Source organism: Colletes gigas, unplaced genomic scaffold (genome assembly GCF_013123115.1).
Source record: "Colletes gigas isolate AHSC1104 unplaced genomic scaffold, ASM1312311v1 Colletes_gigas_Sc00002, whole genome shotgun sequence".
Taxonomy (NCBI): Eukaryota; Metazoa; Arthropoda; class Insecta; order Hymenoptera; family Colletidae; genus Colletes; species Colletes gigas.
In genome coordinates this window covers 5,294,991-5,308,913 of record NW_025106631.1, presented here as the reverse complement: position 1 = coordinate 5,308,913, position 13,923 = coordinate 5,294,991, and the positions used below count along the sequence as shown (strand labels likewise).

Here is a 13,923-nt window from a genome sequence, read left to right as displayed (position 1 = left end):
GTATCGTCGTTGAGTGGTACGTTATCCGAAGACATGGGGTTACGAATACAAAGTTCGATCAATCCTCTCCGCGCCTCGATCGAACAAATTCTACGAAATGGAATTAAGTGTACCGCGGTTCTGCGCCGCTAACAATTCACGCGTATTTCACGCGCCTCTGTTTCCCAATTGACCCCTCGTGCGTTCTTCGTTTTAACTACAGGCTCACGGTCTTTAAAAAATTATTAAAGTATCAGAGAATTGTAAAAGGAAACATAGAATTCGATATCGTTTAATTACAAAATAATAATATACTTGGCGGTAAAATTGCTTAGAATTTTGTGTTTTCTTACACAAATAACATCCACCCTTTTTTCAGACGGTAAATCTATTTGCAACGATGCAATTAGTTCTGTTACATTTTGTAATTTATTTGGCACCTTTTTATTTTTGAGTAGTAGAGGCAGCAAGTATAAAATACTGAAGTATCTTTAAAAGTACTGATACTGTATCAAAGTAAACATAAAGATGCTATAGATAATAATGAAAATGATTTATCGATAATACCGAATGAAAATCTCAATATTTTTGAATTCCTGACCTCACTTTCGTAACAACACATTTACTATTCCATCTTTTTTTTTTTAATTGTTCAGAAAAATTTGAAACAAGCAGAATTGTTTACAGTAGAATAATCTCTCGAGGGATACCAGAACCGAGACCCGGAAATCGAACGATCGAGGCAATTTCGAGACACGGTGTGACGTGTCGGGCCGCCATTTTGTCCCCGAAATTTCATCCAAGAGAAATAATCAGAGAGGAGAGACGGAGGCCAAACCTACTTTGGTTTGCTGGGCGCGTTTTCAATTTTCAGGACCATCAATACGTCCCTCGAAATCACTCTGCCATGCTGCTCCAATCTCTCTGGCTCTAGCCTCACCCCCCCCCCTCCCTTTTTATTCAGTTTCGTCTCTCTCTTTCTCTCTTTTTGTCCCTCTCTCGCTCCGCTCGCTCCGCATTGCGCCGGCCAACCGGCTTTCTTCTCCCTCACCCTAAACCTCTTCCATCGAACTTGGTCCATCAATGGCGCCCCTCGTGCAGAGAGATTGCTATACATCTATCATTTCACCAATTCCTCGCGATTGCATCTCGCGGAGCGAACGAACGCTACCCCCGTTTCGACGGTTTCGCGAACACTTTTATTCCGGCCATTTTTTAAACAAAAATTTCATTTCCACCAAAAAATCGTAGGACAATTAAGACTGACAAAATTATTTTAACGAGGTTTGTCGCATTACGTCATTGAAAAATACGAATTATTTACAACTTGATGCAATGTGTGAGATAATTTAAAAACTAAACGTGCACTCTTGCATTAGTATAGTTGAAGAGGTCAACGCTACTATGAGTTCTTTGCTTAAAAGTAAATGATTTCAGTATAATTTATTGCAACGAATATTCTCTACGATATTAACAATAAGATTACTATCACGTTTAGAAAAAATTTATCTGCTTTCTATTATAGTGACATAACAATCTATATTCTGGATGCAGATTGCTAGCTTTACTTAAGATATTTAAATTTGTGTGTTGTTACTCAATTTTCAGAATGCACTCAAAACAAGATACTAATTATTATATCTAGGGGTTGATACAACCCCCTGCAAAGCTCCCATTTCACTAATTCTATTAATAAAAACATGAACTTGCAATAGAGATCCGCAATCTACTTATCACCGTTTGTTTGAAGCACCTCTATGTTTAAACGTTCTTAAACCAATACACGCAACAGAGAGATTATCAAAAGTTTCGTAATAATCTCAAGTACTGTTTATGTTTCGAAAGTTCTGAAGTCGACCATAAACGGAGTACTTACGAGTGTGTGTACGTATAATATTGCGCGATTACGTATCAGAAAGATAGTCTTGAACTTTTGTTTGCTATTGTATCTCGCGGAGGCTCGAATACACTTGCAACATACTTGATATTCCAGTTACAACATTCCCACAGTCTACAGGGTTGATAATCAGAGTTGGGTAAATTTTGGCTCGCGTTTCGTTGAAGTCAATTTACGGGCGAATGTAAAATATTTGAATTTTGAAACTTTCCAGCTAGAAGGAAATTTGGTGAATCTTTTTTACTGTTTCGTGAAAGGCTACTTTTAGAAATAGTGAAATTATGGGATGATGTAACCGTATTCTGGTACGACGAACGGCTCCCGAGTGAAACAATTTCAAGATCGCGCACCGAGACAATGGTCGTCGATACGCGGAGGAAGAAGTTGAAGAACGACAGGACAGGTGACTGGACTTCCCTTTGTTCTCGTCTGTTCGCGAGCCATACTGTGGATCGATCTCCCCGCATTCGATCGGGATCGAGGATCTTCCCTGTATTATTGAACCTTCGAAGGCGGCGATGTGCCCTCACAAAGGTGGAACCCGCTGGAACAATGCGATCCTCGAAGAGGCAGAACTCGAGAAGACGGAGCAAGCAAATAGTGATGCAGGAAAAGGAAGAGGGAACGCTGACTACCGAAGGCCGTGAGAAGAAGAGAGAAACGTGGAAAGGGAGGTCGGGAGAGAAAAGAAGAGAAAGAACGTCAAGAAGTCTGATGGGCTACCCGCCCAGAACGTCGATGCAACGTCATTGTCGGTGACCATAGCACGGATGAACTCTCGTAGGCTCGGATCTCCCGGTTACTTTATGCTTTTCGTGCCTGTCGACCGAAACGCGAAGGAAATCGACGTTAAAAAAAGCTTCATCGACGAATAGAAAGTGAACGAAATCGGTCGTTTCATTTTAGTTCATCGAGGAAATAATAATATACATTTCTTGGAATATAATTGTCGATATTCTGTTAGACGTTACTAAAAATTATTCCTTCCTAATTAAATAATTTGGAGATCTGGGTTAAGTTAGGGTTACGTTAAAAAAGCTTCATCGTCGAATAGAAAGTGAACGAAATCGGTCGTTTCGAGCACGGATGCCATTTTAATTCCTCGAGGAAATAATAATATACATTTCTTGGAATATAATTGTCGATATTCTGTTAGACGTTACTAAAAATTATTCCTTCCTAATTAAATAATTTATAGGTCTGGGTTAGGTTAGGGTTACGTTAAAAAGGGTTCATCGACGAATAGAAAGTGAACGAAATCGGTCGTTTCATTTTAGTTCATCGAGGAAATAATAATATACATTTCTTGGAACATAATTGTTAATATTCTGTTAGACGTTACTAAAAATTATTCTTTCCTAATGAAATAATTTATAGGTCTGGGTTAGGTTAGGGTTGCGTTAAAAAAGCTTCATCGTTGAATAGAAAATGAACGAAATCGGTCGTTTCGAGCACGGATGCAATTTTAATTCCTCGAGGAAATAATAATATACATTTCTTGGAATATGATTGTTGATATACTGTTAGATATTACTAAAAATTATTCTTTCCTAATTAAATAATTTATAATCTATAGGCAAGTAGAGAATCTTACGACCCCTGTAGTCCAAATTATGTTTGGCTTTTGGAAACGATTAGGTATACAATATGATGTTTGGTAGACACTGGTAATGAGATATAAATTGACATTGATTTTTGTACAATTTCGTAAACATTACAGGGTGTAAACGATAGGCTGGACGCAATAGAGGGTAAAAGAGAAAGACTACTGTGAAAGTATGCGATAGGAATCGTAGATTCTTCCCACGTACAAAGAATTAGGCGAAAGACAAGATCCAAAGGCGATAGTTTGAGGTTTGATGCATCGACCAAGATCGTATCTGGTAGGATGGTTCCCTTCTAACTTAATCTCTCTGATGTCTACTGAACATGGCTTCTGTGAGTTCCGTGGGATTATACCTTTGACTTATCTTTGTGTGACCAATTACCACGCTTAAATCCGCAATGGCGAGGCTCGATAAGATTTCGAACAACGCGCCAATTTTTTCGTCGAACAAATCGCTGTGTCTTTTCTGGGGAACACTATTCCTGGATGGAAACTATGCTTTTCGAAATGAATGAGTCATAGGAAACGTTCAGACTCAAACTTGATTCTTTTTAAGAAGTTTAGGCTCTTATTTATATTTAGTTTCGCATATCGACGCTTCCAAACGAGCATTATGTTACTAAAATTAATTTTTCCGTGCATGTAGTTAAAATATCGAAGTATAGAATCAGTAGTGTGGGACAGACTCCATTTTATTCGGTAAAGAACGTAGTCTAATAGAAAATTGAAGCCTAGTCGAGCATTTCGTGATTTAAAAACTGAGAAATATAATTGAAAATAATTTTTTTCCCCATAATAGGATATACTTGAATTTGACATTAAAAGGGAAACGAGTTCTATTCTCTATATTCTATATTTACAGAACACTATCTGAAAAGATTTTTATCTTTTAAAAATAGTGGTGAAAAGACACGTGTTACTGAACGAAATGGAGGAAGTTTGTTATCTGACTATCGTAGGAATTTCACAAAAGTGGGATAAAAGCCTGATAAATAGAAAGATAAGCACTCTGATACTTCATATCGATAATAGTGGTGAAAATCGAATCTCTTGAAACTTTTCATTTATCGAAAATTTCAAAGCATTGGAATTTCAAAGATCCGAGCCCCATAAAAATTCGAGATTTAAAACTTATCAGGACTTTCGAATTGCACGGAAGCGGTCTTGTCGCTACCGATTGCAGATAGCGAAGGAAATTATACACTTGATTAATTGTGAATAGAAAATTTGAATATGTAAACCGGGTGGCTGCGTTATTAACTGGCTCGTGCAATTTTTATACGAGCAGAAATGGTCGGTCTACAGCTCGGAGATTGCAAAGAGATTGCCACCCCAAGTGCCGAATTCTTCGGTTAGTCAAACGAGTTACGTCACATTTGTTTAATGTCTCACTGTCAACTTCACGAATCGATACTGATCTATCGAAACTGACCACGTGCTTCCCATAACTGTATCTAACCGAATATTCAAACGAACAAACCATTTCCTTTCTTCAAACTGTTGGATTCTATAATAAATCCTACTTTAATACTTGATAAACTTTTACCAAATTACCAGACAATTAATAGCGAAAGATTCCGTTCACAACTGGATAAATTAAAAGAATAGAAATGGACATCAATATGAAATCAATGCAACATGATTTTATTTTAACAGTTTCGATAAATATATCCACTGTAATTACCAAATCAAAATAATAGTTTTATCATCGTTGGAATCTTTTGCTTCTTGGAAAACCCTCTTAGTAATTATTATTTGTGTTATACTGGGGTTGAAATATTTAAATTACCCCCAATTTAAATTATATAGAAACTTGGCAGGATCGAACATTTTTATAAAGAAACTTATTACACAAAATTTTAGTCAATTTACGATATTTTGATCAATCTTTCCCACAAAAACAGGATTCTGCCATTTCTAATTTCAAAAGATTCGTGAGAAGGATACGCGAAAGCAGAAGGCAAACCGAGACTCGATAAACAATACGTCATTAATTGCTAATTATAATCTGTGTCGTAATCGCGCAAAATCTCTTTACGATCTAAATTGCAGCGTTGGATCGTTCGATCAGAAAAAGACCGGAAGGGTGATAGCGGCGTAGTAACAATTTTACAAACCTTCTCATTGGTCGCGTTGATGGCTTCTAGAGTTTTTAGTTTCTCGATGTCGTCCTCGTTTCCCTTGTCTGACGTGTACGGTTTTTTCTCCGTGGTTGTTGGCTCGACCAACGTGAATCCGAGATCCACATCTTGTTTCCATAGCACCTCGATCAGATCCATATCCTGAAACACACAAAGCTCTGTGAGAAATTTCTTTCTCAACGTGTGTCTTCGCGTTGATTAAATTCTCCTTAGCGTCTTTGAGATGTCGAGAAACGAAAGGATCGATTTTTGCCTCCGAACACCATTTTGTTAAACTTGATCGATGACCTTTGTCTATTATTTTTGGTACTAATAACACTGATCAACAAACTTTAAACAATAATTTAAATTCTTTGCAATTAAAATCTTTTCTCGTGTATTTGCGTATACAGAAAAAGTTATATGGTTCCAGTTTGAAAAATATAAAGCATGATTTATTTAATTTGAGTACAGTGAACTAAAGTGTACGTGTGTTAAAATAAAATACATTTTAAAGTTTTTATGAGAGTAAAACTAATAAAATAATGGAGCCAAGAATATTACATTTACATAGGTTTATTTATTAAATATTGAACTTTAATTTAATATTCATTTTTGTAATTTGAATCGTGATAGGAACTAGAATAGTCAACTTAAACGAAAAATACAAATTTGCTGTTGCATCAAAAATTTTCTGTTCTTTCTTAAAATACGAATATAATTGTTTATCACATTTCGAACGAAAATACTATCCATAATCTATAATTGAAAGTTATGGAACTTATTTATTTCGTTGCATTGAAAATTGCAAATTTTCGTTGCTAGTTTTTATTCTTAGATCGACGGTGATTTGAATATCGTTCGCTGTACAGTAGCCCCTCGCTATAAGATCGCATTTTCTCCCTCGTTATAAGTCGAAAACTCATCCCCACTAATTTCTGAATCTGTTTCGACGTAGAAAAATTGTTATATTTCATAATTTACTGTCATGGAACTATTTAAATCGTATCTGAAGCTTTCATAACGAAAACGATATCAAAGGAGACCATGTTTGAAGGAATTTGAATAATGCATATGCAGAAAAATGAGTACGAAATAAATCTACGCGTTTATCGTATTAAAAACGTTCTCGAAACGAGGATCGAGTATCGAACTCGCCAAAAATGGCAGACGATTAATAATTCGAACAGTTGAAACGAATGTGTTTATTATTTTAAAGCTACCGCACGAAAATCGTGGATCGTTGATAAAAAAAAAATACTTCGACTCCCGAACGATTTCGAGATCCGTAATATAAATGGTACGGAACAAAATGTCGGGAGATTTATTTTTGTTGCGGCACGAGATGTCCCTCGTAGGGAGTTTCATCGACGAGTGTGTACAAAAGTGCATGATTAATGATGGCCAAGTATCGATGCATCTCTAAATAGAGGAGATCGAAAGGAGAAGAAAGAAGTTGGGAAAAGGGATCAATCACATGACGGGGCATAATCGTCGGGGCAGCTGGCCCCGTAGCTTTTAATTGAGCCAATTTCGCCAAGTTCGTATTCAAGCTCGTTAACTAATCTACAGATTTTCTTCGCTAATTTAAACTACGGTGTCGTCGCGAGGTTGCACGAAGCGCACGATCGACGCGATAAGCGTAATTCGACAGATTTCGCGATCGACTGGTGGATTTGTAGCTCTTTGCTGGGAAATTATGGTGTTTCGTAACGTCCATTCGCAGTAATTACGGTGTTTGCGGGAAAACAATGCAAGAATCTTACTTTTCAGAAGGAAGAGAGTGCATTGGTGACTTTAGATTAGTATGAAAAATTCAATTTTGCCGAAACGTGTCAATGAGATAAGTTAAACTCATTACAGAACTTACAAACTGACAAACTGACTAAATAGCCGACAAACTAATTAACTAACTAACTAACTAACTGTAAACTAACTAACTAACTGACAAACTAACTAACTAGCTGACAAACTAGCTAACTAACTGCAAACTAACTAACTAACAAACTAACTGACAAACTAACTAACTAAATAACTAACTAACTAACTGCAAACTAGCTAACTAACTGACAAAGTAACTGACAAACTAACTAACTGATAAACTAACTGTTTTATTTCTTGAATTAATGGTATGTAAAGTGGAAAAGAGAGTAATTGTGTTTGCAGAAGGCATCGTTCATTTAAATCTGCAAGTACCATAAGGGCCAAACGTGTTTGTTCAAAAATTTATTTCTTTTTAATTAAGATATAAAATAGATAAACAATTTCTTGTAAATAAATAAGAGAAGATTTTTCATTAGATTAATTCCGATTCTGATTCGAGTACTTGCAATAATGAATATGAATAATGAAATTGCCATTAAATTAAAGTTTAATGTGCCCTAATTTAATATACAAAAAATCATCGAGATATTTTTTTTTAAACTCAATTCAAAGGTGATAAACATCTAACATAAAAAATTGAGACCAATTGTTAACATTTTAAAATGATTGCTTAGCAGTTTGCAAGGTATAACATAACTTGCAAAAATCGAATTAAAAACTGCAAAATTGCAACAAGTTTCTGGCATCACTATCAACAATAAATTGGTAAATTCTGGATAGCGTTGAAATCTAGGTTCCTTCATTAACATTTTGGGATATATGAATTTATGAAACATAGGCTTCACAGTATCTTGACTTTCGACCATCGCTGGACACAGACTGCGCGCCCTCGTAATTTCTCGGGGGATCGATAGAAACAATCGTTTCGCCGGTACGCGTATATATATATATAGGATAACGACAGAGAGAGTCGGTTGACACGCGGTCATTAATCTTTGAGCATCGTTATCGGTGATCGCAAATTTTAACACGGCGCATCGGAACCCAAGGGTAACGGATATGTTTCTGCATCACGCTCGATCACGGACGCGCCTTTGAAAATTACTTCACCGAGCGTGTAATTTGATGGCTGGAAGGAACGAGAAAAGAAATGGAGGACGCGGCGCGAAAGAGAGACAGCGTGGGTGTGCATACGAGAGGTCGGCCATGTTGGTGAAACACAGCGGGATATCCGCCGCGCCCACAGCCTGGGCTACGCTCTCTTTCAGCTCTCGATCTACGCTCGGGACCGTGTTTCACCCGGCACCGATGCATACGCACCAATGATATCGACGCCTTTAATTTTTATTCGATTAACAGCGTGCCGAGATTAAACGAACGAACACCGACTGGGAGAGCCAATACCACCGATTCTACTCTCTTCCCCCCTCAACGCCGCGCCGCGTCGATTCGTCGTTAAAAAGCGCGCCATTGTACGGGTAAAAATTCATCAGTTTTCCCCGCTTGGTGCATGGAAAAGTAAAAGGCTATTAACCATGTCGTTAAGCGTTGAAAAAAATATATTTATTCAAAAATTGTGCAAGATAACAATGCTGGAGCCATTCTCGCGGAGACGCGTTGAATTTGGACACAAATCTGGAAAAAAACAAACAATTTTCTCTCAATCTACACGAGTATAGCTAGAGAAACACTTAGGGTCTTCGATAAGTTAATTTTAACATTATTTATTGGCAAATTATTGCCCCATTTTTTGTACAAAATTGAATTTTTGACTTCAAATACTAGCCAATCACACAAAAATTAACGTTTCAAAAATTCCCTACGTATTTCTTTAGCTATACTCATGTAGATTGGGAGACAATTTTTTGTTTTTTTCCAGATACAAATTTACGTCAGTTGCATCTTACGCCTCGCGAGAATGGCTCCAGCGACGTCATTTTGCGCTATTTTTGAATAAATATTTTATTTTTAAACACTTCACGACATGGTTAATAACATCCTTGAATATTATTATCCTTCTACTTTTCCATCCAACGAAAAAAATCGCAAGAAAACGCTTTATTTCCGGTTTTTACGGTGGTCTTACCCCTTAACCCTTTGAGTGAATTGTTTCATTGGATAAGTTGAAATTTCACCCTTTATGCCCCCAGAGTATTTATTAATACTCACAACCAGCAATGACAATTGCAATTTTGAGATGCAACTTTTAAAAATAAAAAAATATCCCTTTTCAAAACAGTATAAATATCTATAATTTACATTTTATTCGTATATTTTCTAAAACACTTTTATCAAAATTTATTAATTTCTGTTTCATACGACCTTACAAGACATTTTTAATTATCGACTGACCAGTGTTTATATCTTTGTGCAAAAATTAGCACAGTTTTCTAATAATTGATATTGTTATCATTCTTGCTACTTTGTTTAGAAATATTTTCACAATATTTCCTTCTTATTCTTCAAGGCTCTCGATTAAAACACTGCTCACTTTTTAAACCCTTCACATATAAAAACTCGTGTTGCAAACATATGTAACATGTTGCGTTATTTGCAACATTTTGAAAACTGTTACTAAAACAGAAAAATTTAGTTGTGAACAAAACCCTATCTCCAGTAAATTAAATGCAACAAAATAACGGAATATTTATTAAACAACGCAGAAATAAGTTTTCCTAAATTTTCTGTTAATTAAAATTAATTATCGTTATAATGTACGTGGAGTTTTTCGTTGCTTAAATTTTGCTCCCCGTTGTGTTGTTTAATCGTACCGACGACGCTTGATAAAAGTTGGAGAAAAGTTGATACACGTTTATCGATATTATCGAGGAGATCGATTCGATACGAAGAGGAACCGTGCAAAATAAAAGAAAGTCGATGTATCGTAAGATCAGCAATTACATGCTAGTAATGACTGTTATCTAACATCGTCCGTCTTTTCGATCGAAGGCGACTTGTCTCATATAAATTTCGAAAGTCCGAAGTAGAACAGGCTCGACGTCAAAGTCTCGTGTTTCGTTTCGATTCGTTATCTCGGGAAATATTTTCGCGCCCGATTGTTCCTCCGGCTCGGGATAACAGCTATGACGATCTTGTCGATCTTAATTGACCATACGCTTTATAACACGAATATCGGTCTTACAACACCGCGATAATGTAATTACTCACTATTATTGCTGATGGGATCGCGTAAAAACAAGACATCTTGAAGAATCGAGTAGTTCGAAGAAACGTCACATTATCACGTACACTTAATGGCATTTAAATCAATTATCGTAGTTACGAATTTTAAAACCACGTTCCACACGGGAGTAGCACAAAATTCAAACATCTTTCGGACAATTTAATTAATTGGAGTTTAAAATGTCGATTGTAAGAATGTTTGCAACTCTAAGAAATATTACTGAACTAAAAAAGAATGTTTCAATCGTTTTTAACACCAGATTTACGGGCATTGATCGCACCGTATATTTATTGATACCTTTCATGGTGACGATTACCTTACAATACGATTTTTCTTTTAATTAGAATATGTATTTATGACAGTGCATCAATAAAATTCAACATAAGTTGTTAAAAAATAATATTTACGCGTTCTGCAATTTTAAATATGGAATCAGACACTAAAATTGATGGTTTCCGTAAATCTAGTGTTAATCAATTGGAGTTTAAAATGTCGATTGTGAAAATGTTTGCAACTCTAAGAAATACTACTGAACTAAAAAAGAATGTTTCAATCGTTTTTAAATAAGTAAAATTCACACTGACATCGAACAAAAACAGGACATCTCGAGGAAACGTCGAATCATCACAGCTGTGTTAAAGTAATTTAAATAAATTGTCGTAAGGATCCACAATTAAAGTTTTTAATATTCAAGAACCCTGCATCATAATTTGCCCCCATAATAAACATGAGAAAACATTATATTTCTGTATATTTTTGTTTACAAAATTATAACATTTGCTTGTACATTTGACTAAGGATGTTTCATTTAAAAACGAGAAATCATATTTTTATAACGAACAGAAAATTCTTGCCAGACGTTTATTTTAAATCCTTTTGACTAACATTTTTTGGGAAAAAAATATACTCTCGAAGAATTCGATTCTTTCTTAAACCAGTTTGATTAGATTCCAATCGATGAATACGTCATTTCTTTCCTTTCTACCAACCTACGAACATTCCTATTAGCAGTAGTATGCTTCATTGATTTCCAAATGAATTACAATGTTTCATTTTTCGTATTAAAATAAAAATTAACACTACTTTATACAAACTTTGCACAAAGTAAATTAAACTAAGGACTCTTTAATCTACTGATATTGAATACTTCGATTACGAATGTTCTTATTTTAACACTAGAACTACCGACAATTATAGTGTGTTTAATTATACGCGAAGAAATATATAATGCAATGGAAATAAGTGTTTATATATTCTCTTCTAGAAAATTACGATTTTTCAAAAATTCAGTCGAGTAAATTTTTTACAAGTTTCATTAGAAATTACGAATGGATCATTTTGACTGGTAGTTTTAGTGTTAAAATACAAAAATATGTAATTGGGAGGGAGATGATAGATGCAGTAAGTTACGTTTGGAGATACGTACGCTAAGAGTCGACGATTAGTTTAACCGAATGGCGACCAGTGACTTGGAAAAGTGCCTTGCTGGTAATAAGTAATCTTTACAAATTGGTGGGTAATCTCGTTATGGCATAACGCCACCTCTGCCTTTCTTCGGCCGGCAGTTGTGCATCGAATCCTTTACGGAATACCGAACTTCTCAGCTAGTGAACTTGTCAAGATGTACCTGACTATGGCCGATAAATAGGCCTAATGGTGGTTCTACCGTTAGGTTCACCAGGTATTATCCTCGATTTTCACGCCACCCTTTCGTTTCCAACCAAAGAATTCACCGACAGCTTTATAGTCTTCTCTTTTGCCAGAAACGAAACGAACTTTCGGAGCTAATGGCAATATTCTGTTGCTTCCATCTACGTTTTAAAAAAAATATCTATGCCAAAAAGTGAATCCTCTTACCGAGAAAATATCATTAAGGTACGTAGACAAAAATCGCTTGAAATACTCTATTTTTGCAATTTCTACGTTCACTGTTCACTTTTACAAATGACAATGGGAAGTAAATGTTATAAATAGGAATTATTCGAAATTGAAGCCTGGATTAGATAAATTTTTGTGACTTGATTACATCCAAATTAAATTGATATTAGAGGAATTTGTATATTTGTATATATAGTCTGTTTACTGTTTCACCTAATTTACTAGTTTTAATGTTTCACCAAAAATAACAATTAACTCTATAAATTTGTGCATACGCAAAGAATGATTAATGTTCATTGCCTAAGTCGAGGATAATAACTATAAAATGTAAAGTGAATTTATCAAAAAATATACCTTGATCTCTGTTTACTCTTTCCCCTAATCTCGAACGGATTACTACGATAGCAATTTAACTTTGACGTCGCCGACGACTTTCGTGTATTTTGTTACTCAGAGCAAACAAAACCCAAGGACCAAAAAATTATTAATGTTCGTTGCTTAAGTCGAGGATAATAATCGTAAAATTTAAAGCAAATTTTCCAACTACAGGACTAAAAAATATCTTTATATACATTTTTATCATACAATAATCATTATTTACGACTGGGAAATTATTTTCAAAGTTTTTAAACTGAATCTTTAGTTTCAGATTGTGATTTGTGTTTCATTATTATTGGTCACTTTTTTCAAAAACGTAAAACGAATCATAGTAGGGAAAAGTTTAAGATTAGCATAACTGTTACAGGCAAAAATCATTTTAGTGAAGAAAATTATTGTTATAAATTTTCTTTATTTTGGCAAATAAAACACTGTAATTTTTCTGTTTGAAATAAGTTACGAATGAATATTTATTTATTTTAGCTATAGGATTTGTATAAATCATCGCCCATATCGTGTATTTGAAGTCATCGAGTAATTTCTTTTTAATCGAATCCATTATCGCTGTTTCTAAGAATATTTCACATATACAAAATGACACGTTAATAAAAACAGTCTTTCAAATATTATTTATTGAATTATACAATCAAGTACTAATACTAGCAACGACGCCATTTGAATTATTCTTTATTAATCAGCTCGCGAGTCACAACATTTGTAAACAGCGAATTACGTATATTGCATTGAATAAAGGAACAGAGTAAAAAGAAATCTATGTAAAATTATTCAAACGTTATTTAAAAGCGGCTGAGTCCATTGAATATAAATACACGGCAAAACTGAAGATTCGATTTATCAAATTTTTCAGATACGTTATTGATCTTAGAAAATAATTTCTAAGATTGAGTGTAAATATTCATAATTAAATCTCGTAACGATATAGATATGAATTTGAACTTTTCTGTATTTCAAAATAAATAATCCCTGAAGAGATTAATACTCTACAATTTGGGAAATAAATTATCGAACAATTTTTATTTAGTTGCTCGATCGAACT

The 13,923-nt window shown here is 34.9% G+C and overlaps 1 protein-coding gene across 1 annotated transcript in view; it reads right to left on the bottom strand.

The window, feature by feature from the left end:
• Nucleotides 1-13,923, bottom strand: part of LOC122401943 (endoplasmic reticulum membrane sensor NFE2L1) — a 119,034-nt gene that overhangs the window by 76,815 nt on the left and 28,296 nt on the right. Inside the window, exon 2 of the mRNA XM_043404413.1 lies at nt 5,600-5,764. Coding sequence (XP_043260348.1) covers nt 5,600-5,764 — 165 coding nt within the window. The remainder of the gene's footprint in view (nt 1-5,599; nt 5,765-13,923) is intronic.